Below are 14,915 nucleotides of genomic sequence, written 5' to 3' on the forward strand. Positions count from 1 at the left end.
CCATTGTGACCGGTTAAGTTCGTGCCTGAAAGTCCTGCTTCAACAAGAAGAGCCTGCCACCCATCAATGCTGCATGAGTTCCGGTTGTAAGACATCTCACCGATCTCTAAAGAACATTACCGCAAGGCTGGACAAGGGGGGTTGTGGCTGGGAGGGCCTGGGCATTGGCGGCCTCTAAAGAGGTAGCGCTACACAAGCATATGATTTAATTTAATTTAAATTATATATTAGCAATAGCAATAGCACTTAGACTTATATGTCGCTTCATATCTTACAGCCCTCCCTAAGTGGTTTACAAATGTCAGCCTATTGCCTCCCAACAGTCTGGGTCCACATTTTACCAAACTTGGAAGGATGGTAGGCTGAGTCAACCTTGTAATATAATAATATTAACTTATTATAATTGAAATTAACATGTAATTTACCTGTTCATGCCACTCTGGTTTGCTGAGGACATTGTAGACAATAAAAATAGACAGAAATCCAACATTTAGCAAAAAGGTTAGCATAGTTATTTAAGAAGAAGCAGTAAAGTGAGCTTTCTCACCTTATTTATAGCAATAAATATGCTGTACCATTCAAATGCCATTTGGCATAATTATATATAATCTGTGTCCCACACTATACAGCATTGGGAGGGGGACTTGAAACTTGTCAGAACCACTGAACCTGCAATTACCAGAATTCATAGTCAAATGTTGACCAAGGTGGCTGGAAATTCTGTAAATGAAGGGCCTATAATGGTTTTGGTTTTGGTCTTGGAACGTAAATTAGAAGAAGTTTATGGCAGGGATTTTTCTATCACAATCCTGCCTGAACACATATCAATGGCAGATGCAATAACAACATAAAAAGAAAAAAACTGAACTGATATTGTGCCTAATAATTCAGACAATGTCCTGACTGATGTTCCTTTCCCAAGTAGTATGAAATCAAGTGATGTAAAAAGTCCAAAAAGTTTGGAAAATCATAGTTAATACTGCGAGCATAATTTGATTGGAACAAAAGTGAGGTTTCATTAATGAACTTAGTATATATATTTTAATCTAAAAATTTGGATGTCTCTTCAGAATACAAATAAATGTTTTACTGAAATCTAGTTAACTTTATTAAGTAAAATGTATATTTTAAGAGATGTACTTAAGGCAGATACTTGCAGTATTATTTGTATAACCTTCTCCCTTTCCTTCTTTTAATAGTTCCTTCAGCAGTCAGAAATATCGAGATCTTGAGTAAAATGCAGTCATTGCATATTTCTTGGCTGCCAGGGGCTGGTCATGTGGATCAATACAGGCTGGTTTTGCTGGAGAAAGATATTCTAATTCAACAGATGAATCTAGAAAAAGATATTTTGTCACACAATTTTTCAGGATTGACACCAGGATGTCTATATAATTTGACAATTATTTCCAAGGCTCAGGGGATGGAGAACTATAATGTAAGACTAGTAAGAACTGGTAAGATTTTACAAATCTTTTCCTAATAAGTTACATAATTAAAGGGTAAAGTAAAACCTTTTTTTTTTTCAAAATAAAACACAGGTTTATTCATATAAATGTCCTTAAAATTAACTGCAATAGAATGAGATATATTGTAAGAAGTGCCTATGACTTTAATAGAAAAAAAGTGGTTTAAATCTTGAACTATTTCAAAATAAGACTTTAACTGAGAATATTTTATGCTTCCACTGAGGATTGTCCCATTCATCTCAGTTAAAGAACTCTTAGCTCTCAACAAGTATTTGTCAGAGTTTCAGTCTCATCAGACAGTGACTAGATGAGGGTTAAAAAATATAATATAGTCAGCACTTGCCATTTTTATATATAAAAGTAGATAACCAAGTGTATCCTGTAATCAATGTAACTGTTTCTGGTTTAGAAACTTATAATTACTCAAAAAATGCCAGATAATTTTGAGAGCAGTTAAATATTTAACACTTGTATTTTACTCAAAATTCAATTCGATATGCAATTCTATATAAAATCCAAAGTTTATAATATTCAAAAGTGATAAGGCAAAGTTAAAAGTGTGATTGGACTATGTGAGATACTTTATGAATTGTTACATGATTCACAATACTTTGATCAAAACAGGTAAATCTATGTCTAATTCTAAGCACTACATTGATGCCAAGCCAATGGAGCCTATAGACTATACTCCTTCTTACTCTGTTAGTATTGATAATAAAATTATTTCCAGCTCAAAATATTTTTAATGCAGAACTGTAAAGATGTGTAAAGCTTACTGATTTATAAATGGATCGGTCCCAAAAAATCCATAATATTCATTCTCACTGTGATCATGCCAGATCTCCACCTGTGCTATTGTGGGATGGTTCAGTGAGATCCAAAAGGAAATCCTTCAATTTGGAAGCAAGAACTGAAGTTACACCAGGAAATAACTGAACCACCCCAGAATAATATGTGGAAAAGTGAGTTTTGTGCTTGCCTACAACACTGGTGCAAGTATTTGGTGTACTGTGCTTGGTTACTAATTTTTTAAACTCTTTTTTTAATAGCTCCAGCCAAAGTCTTAGATTTGATGGTAGCTAATGATGATAGGCTGGATACACTGAAAGTGTCATGGAAGAGGCCTTCAGGGAACCTTGATTTCTACAATGTCACCTTATTTCATCATGGATCTTTTAAGGAAAGTAAAATTTTACAAGCACAAGTCACAGAGACTTATTTTGACAAGCTAATTTCTGGAAGTCTGTATGAAGTGAATGTCAATGCAATCAGTGGTGAATTATTCACCAAAGTGACAGCTCATGAAAGGACAAGTATGTTTCTAATTTTTCTAAGCACCTTCTAATCTGATCAGTATTTTGATTTTTTTTGTGCCAATTGTTCTCTGGGCAGTAAATACTATGGGTTGGATTTAGATTACAGTTCACTGGTCATACCGATTTCAAAAGGAAATATTAATTAGTAAATCTTGAAATATATGTATGTAAAAGATTGCAATAATCCTGAGATAGAGTATCCTCATTTGTTATCAAAATTATTGTCCTTACAGTCTTTATAATAATTTGTTCACCCTTCACCATAAAAATATTATAACTGGGGAGTTAAAGGGGAAGACTGCTGAAATTAAATGATGCTTAAAATTCTCCCTATAAATCCTATGCCCAGCCATTCTTCCCTAGCTACATCCCCAGTCCCAAATGGAGAAACAAAATATATCTGGCAGGAAGAATCTGTATTGTAGATAGGAAAAAGGGTTACTAACTCCTTCTCAGGTGGTGATTCTATCCTGCCAATGTGTTGCAAATCTTGCATTATATAGACACAGGATTTTAAGTCACAAATTGGGGTTTTGTAAACATTTTCAAAAGCATTTAGATGTTTAGCAGTAGGAAGCTACTGAATTAATGAATGCTAATAGAATAACAATTTAAGGAAGAATTATTTATTCTGTGATAAACCAGTTCCCTTTTATCTGGTATCATTTTGCATTCTGTATTTCAGTTCCCCAAAAAGTTTCAGAAATGAAAGTAGACAACATGGGTTGGTTGAGATGTCTGAAAGTAAGTTGGCTTCCCCCCACGGGAGACTGGGACAAATACCGTATTTTACTGTTTGACCGCTCTACATTACTGCTGAATATTACACTTGGGAAAGATAAAAGAGAATACATCATCAAGGATTTAGCACTCATTCCTGGAAGACAATATGAGGTGGTCATTGCTGTAGAAAGTGGAGGATTACAGAATAAAGCCCACTGCAAAGGCAGAACAGGTGAGAAAATAGTTTGTTTGGTTTGGGTTTTATCCTATTATAACCAGCACAAATGTTGAAAATTTACAAGAGTTTGTCTGAAATGAGATTATGGAATGCAAATACTACTTTGGGGGAAGGGACTGTGAAATACATAAAAAATATTTGAGACCTATTTCTTTCAGTTAATTAAAGGAAGGCAGCTGACTCTGAAATAAGCAATTGCTGTGAGTAGAAAGTTAAGAACTTCAATTTTACAGAAAGGAAGGGAGTAGTCTGGGAAACAAAAGATAGGGTGTATAAGAAGATCAGGGTCAGAAACCCTGCCTTATCTTACACCTCATGTTGATTATTTTTCCTGCTACACCCTCACTTTTAATCCTTTATACACATTTTGACTTTTTGACATTGTGTTTTTTATAATTATAAAGTGCAGGTTTTGTGGGCTACAGAAATGTACTATTCCTAAGCAAAAGTGGAGTGTTGCAGTAGAAACAGATATATTTGTGATCATACCTTTTATTGTTTTTCTTTAAATCTGACCACATGAAAAGTTAATTCACCTGATTTTAATTGAGTCCACCAATAATAATAATAATAATAATAATAATAATAATAATAATAATAATAATAATAATAATAATAATAATAATAATAATAAAAAAAAAAAAAAAGTTGGAAGGGACCTTGGAGGTCATCGGGTCCAACCCCCTGCTCAGGCAGGAAACCCTACACCATTTCGGACAAATGGCTGTCCAGTCTCTTTTTAAAAACTTCCAGTGTTGGAGCATTCACCGCTTCTGGAGGCAGGTTGTTCCATTGGTTAATTGTTCTAACTGTCAAGAAGTTTCTCCTTAGTTCTAGATTGCTTCTCTCCTTGATTAGTTTCCATCCGTTGCTTCTTGTCCTGCCTTCAGGCGCTTTGGAGAATAGCTTGACTCCCTCTCTTTATGGCAACCCCTGAGATATTGGAACACTGCTATCATGTCCCCCCTCCTTACCACTGTTTCTAATTACACAGCCACACCAAATGTATCAAAAAGCACACAAGTACTTCTTGCAGTAGGAGTACTAGAAGGTTCCATGATATTGTAACACAGGGGTAACTTTGTGTTCATTAAGAGAGGTTCCATAACCATGTGTAACAATATGGGAAAGACCTTGAAAGACTTGGTGAAAAAACACTGCCAAGAGAATGGTCAGATAAGAGACAACCTAGTCTGCAAGTGGATGGTAGGCGGGGCAAGAGATGCTCCCTAGTTTCTTTCACTTTTATGGGGAAAATGGGGAAGATTTTATTTTCAGACTTGCATGATCAATATTGGCCTCATGGGCTAAACCAGACAGAAATCACAACTAGGTGAGTTAATTCTACTTTATTGTAAAGCCAGATTCACAGAATCTTGCAAGCTTGAAAGTACAATCCTCTTTCCTGTCTGCTTTTCATTGCCATTTGAAAGGGGGGGGAATGTCTTTTCAAAACCTCATGCCCCAACCATGATCCAGTTGCTGGCTATGCTGTCTCTTACTGACCATTCTTTTGGCAGCAGCTCTTTAGCCAATCCCCCAAGGTCTTTCCCACATACGATTACACCATGAGTTCAAAGCCCTTGTCTGTGTGCATTATCTCTATTCGATATGAATAGAAAAATGCATGGTTTTGATCATATAGTCATAGCTGATTTTTTTTTATTGCCCCTGTGGATGCTCCCTGTTATAATGGTTTGGCTTGGCTCTCTATGGCTTGGCTACTGCAATTAATCAGTCTTTAAGAAAGGCATTGTTAAATCATGAATTTTGGCTATTTTTCTTTTGTTGTTGTTTTGTTTTGGTGTTTAAAATAGATCACTTGGTTATATATCTCCACAGCATGGCTGATTAGGTAGAGTTGGTGTACTCATAACTAAGTCTTTTGAAGGTTAGTTTACCTTCCCCTCTCCAGGATTAGTTGAATGGGGTCATTTACTTTTATTGGTGTTTCCACAATATCCTAATTATCCTTCCCCAATGATTTGGATTTTTGTAGGAATAGAGCCATTGTGGTTTCAAGAATAAATGCTCAATTTGTTCAATAGTGTCATCAGAATAAAGGCAACTCCCATAAACCTTCTCCTCAGTTTGAAGTCTCTCATTAAATGTCAAATCTTAAATAATATAGCTCAGTGCCAAATGGAATGGAACTGTGCTCAGCACTTAAAGCATACCTCTTCTAACACCAACTCAATAGCTTGCAGGTTCAAACAGAGAAAAGTAAAAAAAATTAAAATAACCCATTGGCTTGAAAAACTAGCACTACAAGCTGTGAAGCCAGGCTCACTTAGGAAAGAAATACTTTTTACTTATGAGTAATGTCATAGCTCAGTTGGTAGACCACACACATACCTATAGCACTTCAACTAGCCATATCTGTAACATGTTTCTTCATAATTTTTATCAAGACAATATCACTAACTCCTTTTCAAAATGCAGCTCATAAAACCTCAATATTGTGACAGTATTTCTTTTTTTCCCCCACAGCTCCACAGCCTGTTCTTCAGCTCCGCGTGAAGCAGGCTAATGAATCGTCTCTAACAATCATGTGGGCGACCCCTCACTCTGACTGGGATCACTATGTGGTTTCACTGGGACACCGGTCCCTCACAATCGTCAACAGGGCTCTGACTAAGGAAGCAAAAGAGTTTACTTACCGTGATCTGTCTCCTGGACGAAAGTACACTGCTAATGTCACCACCATAAGTGGGGATTTGAGTAACTGGACTTCAATTGTGGGTCATACAGGTACCATACTATTGACATATTATTGGTCCTGTTTTTTTAAAAAAAAACTAACTACCTTGTGTGGTTTTCTTAGGTATTGCTTTTAAAAACTTCATGTCTTCTATAAAACAGAAATTATGTCTACTCAGAATATACAAATCATGAAGAGCTCTGCAAGATTTGATCCAAAGCCATGTATAGACTAAAACTGGGACTGGCAACTTGGTGATTAAATGAAATGGTCATTAAGTGAAACCATGATTGTGTTTATGTTTTTTCTTCAGTTTTCTTGGTCTATGCTTTATAGACCTAAAAACATCTCATAAATGTGAAAATTTACGAGATGTGTAAATTTTTTCATCACCATTGCAACTCTGAACAGTTGTTAAATGAGGCAGTCTCTAAATAAGGACTACTTCTATCTAGCATTCTGTTCCCATTGTAGTCAACCAGATGTTTGCAGAATCTCACAAGCAGAGCAGGAGCCAAAGCATTTTCAATTTTGTTTATCAGCCTAGTGCTTCTGATGCTGGAGTTAAATGTCTAGCCATCACAACAAGTATCCCCTGATAAGCTGATGCTTTATGAATGTGTCATTTTAAAGCAATTCAGTTGGCAGCCATCATGACATCTTGTGGCAGTGAATCAAATCTATCATGTCATCTTATTCACTTTTTTGCCTCTAAAGGCATACCAATATGGTAACATTTCCTCAGAGAGGAATTATTTTAGGACCAATCATTTTCCTTGCCTTTTTCTCCACATTTTCTAGCTGTCCAGTAGTTAGTTTCTATATCTAGTATTCCGAGAATTGCAATACCTGGGATCTATATAAAGGTTTTACAATATTAGCAGCTTGGTTTTGCTCATGGGATATGTTTTTTATAGTATTTGTTTGATATGTTGATATTTTCATTGAACTGTCACAACTGCAATATCTCTGTCTTGATCAATTTTTGCCAATAAAATATAAACACATATATGCAGCACTAAGAGGTTTTGCCCCAGTCCACATCATGGTTTGCTTATTTACACTGAACTCTGATTGCATGCCATTACATATTCCTCCATTTTGAAGAGATCCTTTTGCAAATTTTCACCACCACTTTTCTTTAACCATCCTTAATCGCTGGTTTTGTGTACAAATAAAATCACCTCACTCCTCACCCATGACTTCACATTCCTTATTTATTAAATTACAAATTCAGTTTATTGCAATAATGGAATAATTACATATTTCATTGTAATAACTGTATACTTATTTTTACATCTGCTCCTTTAACTAAGAGTTTAGTTTAACTAATAAGCAGATCTCTCCTCTTATGCTGTGACCTTTATTTAAGAATTCTTGGTGAAAAACTTCATTGAAAGGCTTTTGAAGCTGTAAACTATATTCATTGGATCATGCTATTCATTTGGCTTTGGGAATTTTTTACAGGATGCCTGGCATCAAGATCTCTTTCGGATGGCATTTTCATTGGTACATGTAGGCTTCTGTAAGGAATAAAAACATTGTAACAAGTGTCCTTTTTAATAAATCAGAATTAATAAACAGAAAAGATTGGCCTATACTTGGCAAAAATACATGCTTTGTTCCACCCTCCAGTATTAAAATTGATTCTAAGAGCTTTTGTTCCCAAGAGACCAATAATTTTCAAATTTCAGAAATGTTCAAGACATTTGAACATTTGACCATGTACAGGTAGTCCTCAACTTACAACAGTTCTTTTAGTGACCATTCAAAGTTACAACACTGAAAAAAGTGACTTATGACCATTTTTCACACAATCGTTGCAGCATCCCCATGGTCCTGTGATCAAAATTCAGACGTTTGGCAACTGACTCTTATGTATGACGGTTGAAGTGTCCCGGGGTCACATGACCCCCTTTTGTGACCTTCTGAGAAGCAACGGGAAAGCCAGATTTACTTAAGAATCATGCCACTAACTTAACAATTGCAGTTGTGGCAAGAAAGGTCATAAAATGGGACAAAATTCACTTAACAAATATCTCACTTAGCAACAGAAATTTTGGGCTCAATTGTGGCCGTAAGTCGAGGACTACCTGTATTATGGATTTTATTGGTATGATTTTGAATTTTTATGTAAATGTTATGTAAATATAAACCATAATTTCATTCATTAACCATAATGCTAATTTTCCAGTTCCAGCACAGGTGATGAGCTTAAATGTAGCAAACCAAGGAACAACCAACAGTCTATTCACCAACTGGATAAGGCCAAAAGGAGATGTAGATTCATACCAAATATTGGTCATTCATGAAAATGTTGTCATAAAAAATGAGACTGTTTCCAGTGATACCGATAAGTACCACTTCCAGTCCTTAAAACCCGGAGGACTCTATTCAGTAGTTGTTACCACTGTTAGTGGAGGAATATCTTCCAGACAAGTGATTGCTGAAGGAAGAACAGGTAGGTAGATAATGTATACATTTATTCATGAGTGAATATGTTAAAATGATTGTATCACGTCTGTCCTTCAGAGAGGAAACCAAATTAGAAATACTTTAAAATAGTGGTCAGGTGGCTTCTGACTGACTTGTCTTGATAGAAGACTAGGTTGGTTGGATGGACTTGGGTAGGAGACTAGCAAGTCAAACAATGTCTGGAAAAGTCTACTGACTGAACCAGCAAATAAAAAAAACTGGGGAAAAAGGCAATGGAAATTGATTCCTTATTGCTCCATGTTTGAATCCGTTAAATCATCAGGAATAAATCTCAGCTGGGATAGTAGTTCTTAGGGATTAAAATGTCCAGTGGTGATTGTGGAGAAAGTGATGATGATAACTCAAAATGCCTGCTGCTTAAAGAACTAGGTGTTTTTCTTTTAATATTGCCCAAATACCTCTGTTTTAAAAATATTTCTTGATTCTGGAATGTGCTAGAATAGCTATTTCTAACTTGGTGCCCGATAATTATGATGGCTGGGGTATAGGAACTGGCCAACGTGTCTGGTGACGGTTGAATAACATTTGAGAGTTTGTGGCTTGCTTTACAAGGCTAAGAAATCTGAAGCATTCTTCACAGGGAGCATATAGTGAGGTAAGAAAAAGAAAGCTTTACTTTTTTCTTGAAAGATAAAATAAAACGTGAGTATAATTATAGGTTGATAGCCAATTTGGTGTAGCAGTTAAGGCACTGAAGTAAAAACTGATAGACTCTGAGTTCTAGTTCTGCCTTAGGCATGAAGCCAGCTGGGTGACCTTCATCTAGTCACTTCTCAACCCTAAGAAAGGGGCAATAGCAAACGTCTTCTGAAATCTTGCCTTGAACACTGCAGGGACCTGTCCTGCCAGTCCCCAGATTTAAAGGCACTATCTCTCCCCACCACCCCCCACCCCTCCAAAAAAACCCAGATTAAATTATTTTTTCAGGTCTTCTGAAAATTCACCCAGCCACTGTTTTCTTGGGACTGACATTTTTCAGTATTTTCAAAAGAAAATAATGAAATATTTATTCCTTGAGCTTTGTTCACATTTATATCATGGATTTTCCATTCTTCAGCTTATGTGAAAAGCTGCCATCATATACACACTCTTTCCTTTTAAGAATAAAGTTGATTTGATTTTTAAAATGGAGATTTCAGAAGAATATAAACACTCACAAACATTTGACAGGAGTATGGTGAATTTCTTAAGTGATAGGTAAAATGCTTGAATTAATGCTTTTCAGTTACAGAATTTATATATTTTAAAAGCCTAAATTAATAGAGTCAGACATTTTGAGGATATATCATTTTATAATATAATTCAGATAATTATTGAAAGAAACTTGAAAAACAAATGTGAAAAAAAATAAAATTCATTCTCAGATAAATTGTTTATAAATCTTTCCACTAGAGGGCAGGCAACTCCAAAATTTGTGAAAGTAAGGTATTCTGTTGCAGCACCTCCAAAAGTTTGGCTGATCATTTTGCTTTTTTTTATAGATGAACAACTGTAAATAAGATTCCTTGTATTTATTTGTGTATGTGTTGCTTTAATTAATGTTACATGTCTAAGCTCTATATAAATTCCTTTTAACTGCAAGAATTGCTGATTCAATAAACTATATTGTACTAGCAACATAAGTGCAAAGTAACCTTTTTCTGCTTGGTGTCCAAAACATTTAATTAAATTTGTAGAAGAGAGTATTGTGAATGCCATAGTCAGCACCAAGGTTACATGGCAATTTTAACCCCCATCCCAGGATTGTTTTAGGCTGAACTAATTTCTGCCAGTCAGCAATGTTACTTATAGGGAGAATGGAAGTTTAACCTTTCATTTCTACTGTACAGTAGAAACAATATTTAGAACAGAATAACTCATTCCTGCTTTTTTCTCTGCTTTATTTTTCATTTCCTTGTGGCCACAGAGCAAACTATAGTGGGGGCAGGAGGAATAAGCACCTCCTTTCTCTTCCTGCGGTAACAGTGATCCCAATCAGCCCATTGCATTTTTAATTTATTTTTTACTCCAGCACATTACAAGGAAAAAAGCTCTGTAGTGGCCGGAATTGTCATCTGATTGGAGGGAAAATGAAGTAGAGAGAAAGGCCACGACTTTTTGTTTTGATTTTTCCACTCAGGTTTTGCTTCAGCCTCACCCTGCAATTCTAATGTCCCTCCCCCCAACAGATTATCCCTAAGGGAATTGATTCTCAGTAGAAAAAGAGATGATCCCACTGCCTTGGTCTTCTAGATGAAGGAAGCTCTAAGCCTCCAGAAGAACAGGTGTGCAGGTAGTCCTCGGCTTACAATGACAGTTGGGACCAAAATTTCAGTTGCTAAGCAAGGTGAAATTTTACAACCTTTTTTCCACTGTTGTTAGGCAAATCACTGCAGTTGTTAAATGAATCATGAATTTGGCTTCCCTCATTGACTTTGTCAGAAACCAGCTGAGAAGGTTAGAAATGATGATCACGTGACCCTGGGACACTGCAACAGGCATAAATACATGCCAGTTGCCAGCACTCAAATTTTGAACATGTGACTGTGAAGATGCTACGACAGTTGTAAGTGTGAGGACTAGTTATAACTCACTTTTTTCAATGCCACTATAGTCACTAAATGAACTATTGTAATTCAAGGACTACCAGTAGTCTTGTGCACCAAAAGAACGAAGAATCTCATGGAAACTTAAAAACTAACAATTAGCATTGCATAACTTTTCTCGAATCAGAGTTCCACTTCAGGACTGAGATCTAAAAATGCTTATGCAATAACACATTTTTGTCATTTTAGGTGTCACAAAATTCTCTGTTGTTATAAATGTGGACCTTATCGGGAAACTTTCTCTGAACACCTGGTAAACTGAAAACTTTCTGTTGCTTTGATGTGCAGTTCCTTCCAGTGTAAGTGGAGTCACTGTGAACAATTCAGGGCGGAGTGATTATTTGAGTGTTTCCTGGCTGCCAGCTGCGGGGGATGTGGATAGCTACATGGTGACACTCTCCCATGGAGGTCAGACTGTTCATATCCTCACCATTGCAAAATCCACCAGCGAGTGCTCCTTCAACACTCTCACACCAGGTCGTCTCTATGATGTGATGATAACAACCAAGAGTGGGAAATATGAAAATGAGTCTTTCAGTCAAGAGAGAACAGGTAAAAAATAGTTGAAGGAAGACGTTTGAATGTATTCAGCTAACTATGGATCTACCATATTTATTTATTTATTTATTTATTTATTTATTTATTTATTTATTTATTTATTTATTTATTGTTTGAATTTATATCCTGCCCTTCTCCTTGTGGACTATTGTGAAAGCTTGTAGATATGTCTGAGATACACAGACACACCCAGGCACACACATGTATTGTGTCTCCCTGAGCTGTATGCTATGGGTGTCAAATTCGTGACATCACATGACGTGTCACGATGTATCGTGACTTTTTTCCCATTGCCGGCAATGGGGTGGGCGCGGTTTTGGCATGATGCATCTGATACCCCTGCTATATAATGTCAAGAAAGTAACAAGTACCAAGCTTTGCTCTTGAGTGAATGGCAAAATATTGTTTGAACGGGTCTGCTTGCTAAATAGTTGCATTAAGGAAAAATGTTGTGAACAAAAATTGTAAAAGATCATTAGGAATTAAGAATAAATATGTATTTTCATTCAGATGAAAACAACAGCATTGCTTTTGATTGTTCAGTGTTATCATACTTTATACACTTTAGAATACATTTAATAGTTTTCTCATAAAAGAATATAAAAACAATGAGTTGCGCTATGAACCAAAAAGTATTTGCTATTATAAGAGGGAATATTATTTTCTAACAGAACAAATACAAAAAGGCCAAAAATATACAATCACTTATTCTCCCATTTAGATCAGTGTGATATTGTGAAATAAATTTTTGTAACTATATATTATTGTATGTTCTCCTGAAAGACTAGGCTCCAACTAATAGTTTATAGAAACAAGTTCTAACCCTTAGTAAATAAAGTAAATATTTAAGAACCTTGTAGTATTTAAAGTGTACTCCAAAACTGACTATGTACTGTATTTACTATTTGAGTCAGGGCACAAGTAGTGTGTAACTGTGTTCTGGCAAGCTAATTAGTGGTGAATTGGTGTGGGTGTGGTTGTGGGTGTGTGCAGGTGAGCAATTTTGTTCTGGCCAATTGGCTGGCAGTGTTGAGATTGTGAATGGTCTCTGGCCAGCTGACTGGCTGTCAATTTTGGGGAAAGCGGAGGTCAGACAGCATGAACATTATGACTGCCGAACATAGGGAGGCTGCAACCACCTGGTAGACCTCCATGGACCACAGGTGATTGACGGATAGTAATTTGAAAAGACTCTTTCAGCAGCTGCATGGCTGGTTATACTATATATATATATAATAAGGTTGGAAGGGACCTTGGAGGTCATCTAGTCCAACCCCCTGCTCAGGCAGGAAACCCTGTGTAGGAGCCATTGTTTGTGGATTGTTTGGCTGTTTCGTAACATCCTGAGTAGTTGAGGTGCTGGCTGTGTGCCCATTAGTCTTTTGTGTTATAACGACCTGGGTAATGGGTTGTGTGATTACATCCTGAGATCTAGTGTAGTGATAACCTGAGTTTTGTGTTGCAACATCCTGGGTGGTTGGCTGTGTTGTAACATCCTGAGCTTTAGCATTGTAACCTCCTGAGTTCTGTGATGTGATGTCCAGAGCAGAAGGCTATGATGTAGCATACCGGGCTTTGGTTTGGCTCCGAGTTTGCGGTCTAGCTCTGTGTTCATGGCGTGTGTCCGTTTGCTTTGTGTGGGGGTCGGAGGGAGGTGCAGCAGCTGGTGATGTCGTCTTGGTTTGGCTTCTGGATGGTGGTTGCAATCCACAAACAATGGCTCACACACAGCCAACCAATCCACCTACAGCAACTAAGCCAGCACTCCACACACCCCCACCAGTATTTATAGAGAGACAGCAGCTCCGCTCACACTTTGCTCGCACAGGCATGAAGCCGAAGACCCCAGCCTGAAGATGGCGAGTGGGACCTCGTTGAAACATCGCCAAGATACTCTCAATCTTACAAGGGAAAAGACCCGAATACACCAAGACCTGCATATATGTGTGTGTGTGTGTGTGTGTGTTTGATAATTTTGAATATTGGAATCCCAGGTATGGACATTTAAAGTCAATCAGATAAAAATAAAGAACTCTGGGATGTAAGGTAAAAGGCTTTTTTTATTAATTGCTGAGCTTTCATTAACAACCTGTTAACATCATCAGAGCAAAGGGCTAAATGAGAAGGGGGGAGTAAGCGCATAAATTTACATAACAGTTCAACAACGGTTGTAGTGAGGCATGTGCACATAGCGTGCTTAAGAAGCTCTTAAATGGTCTTGAGACTGACTGCTTTATCCCTTTAAGAGCTTCTTAAGCACGCTATGTGCACATGCCTCACTACAACCGTTGTTGAACTGTTATGTAAATTTATGCGCTTACTCCCCCCTTCTCATTTAGCCCTTTGCTCTGATGATGTTAACAGGTTGTTAACGAAAGCTCAGCAATTAATAAAAAAAGCCTTTTACCTTACATCCCAGAGTTCTTTATTTTTATCTGATTGACTTTAAATATATATATATATATATATATATATATATATATATATATATATATATATATATATATATATATATATATATATATATATATATATATATATATATATAAATAAATACAGACTGCCAAGAGAATACATATAAAATGTTTAATCTACCTAACTTTCGTCAACAAAACGTTTGACATCGTCAGGGCTAAAAGGCAACAGCCGGTTGAAGTCTTATATATCATTGCCGAACGTCAGTTTACGGCTCCTGGAGCAAGTAACAGGCCCCAGCTGATCCTGCCGTACTTCCAGCATACTGCTCACGTCATCATTCAACCCCCTCCTTCTCCGAGCCTGTGTTTCCTCCCATGCCGCTCCCTTCGTTGTTGTAAGGTTATGCATGTT

General features: G+C 36.7%; 1 protein-coding gene across 1 annotated transcript in view; it reads left to right on the forward strand.

The window, feature by feature from the left end:
- Positions 1-14,915, forward strand: part of PTPRB (protein tyrosine phosphatase receptor type B) — a 74,810-nt gene that overhangs the window by 28,025 nt on the left and 31,870 nt on the right. Inside the window, exons 6-11 of the mRNA XM_015811794.1 lie at positions 1,200-1,457; positions 2,519-2,782; positions 3,471-3,740; positions 6,237-6,497; positions 8,642-8,908; positions 11,817-12,080. Of these exons, the coding sequence (XP_015667280.1) occupies positions 1,200-1,457; positions 2,519-2,782; positions 3,471-3,740; positions 6,237-6,497; positions 8,642-8,908; positions 11,817-12,080 (1,584 nt within the window). The remainder of the gene's footprint in view (positions 1-1,199; positions 1,458-2,518; positions 2,783-3,470; positions 3,741-6,236; positions 6,498-8,641; positions 8,909-11,816; positions 12,081-14,915) is intronic.

This window comes from Protobothrops mucrosquamatus, unplaced genomic scaffold, assembly GCF_001527695.2.
Source record: "Protobothrops mucrosquamatus isolate PMUCROS unplaced genomic scaffold, P.Mucros_1.0 scaffold49, whole genome shotgun sequence".
NCBI lineage: Eukaryota > Metazoa > Chordata > Lepidosauria > Squamata > Viperidae > Protobothrops > Protobothrops mucrosquamatus.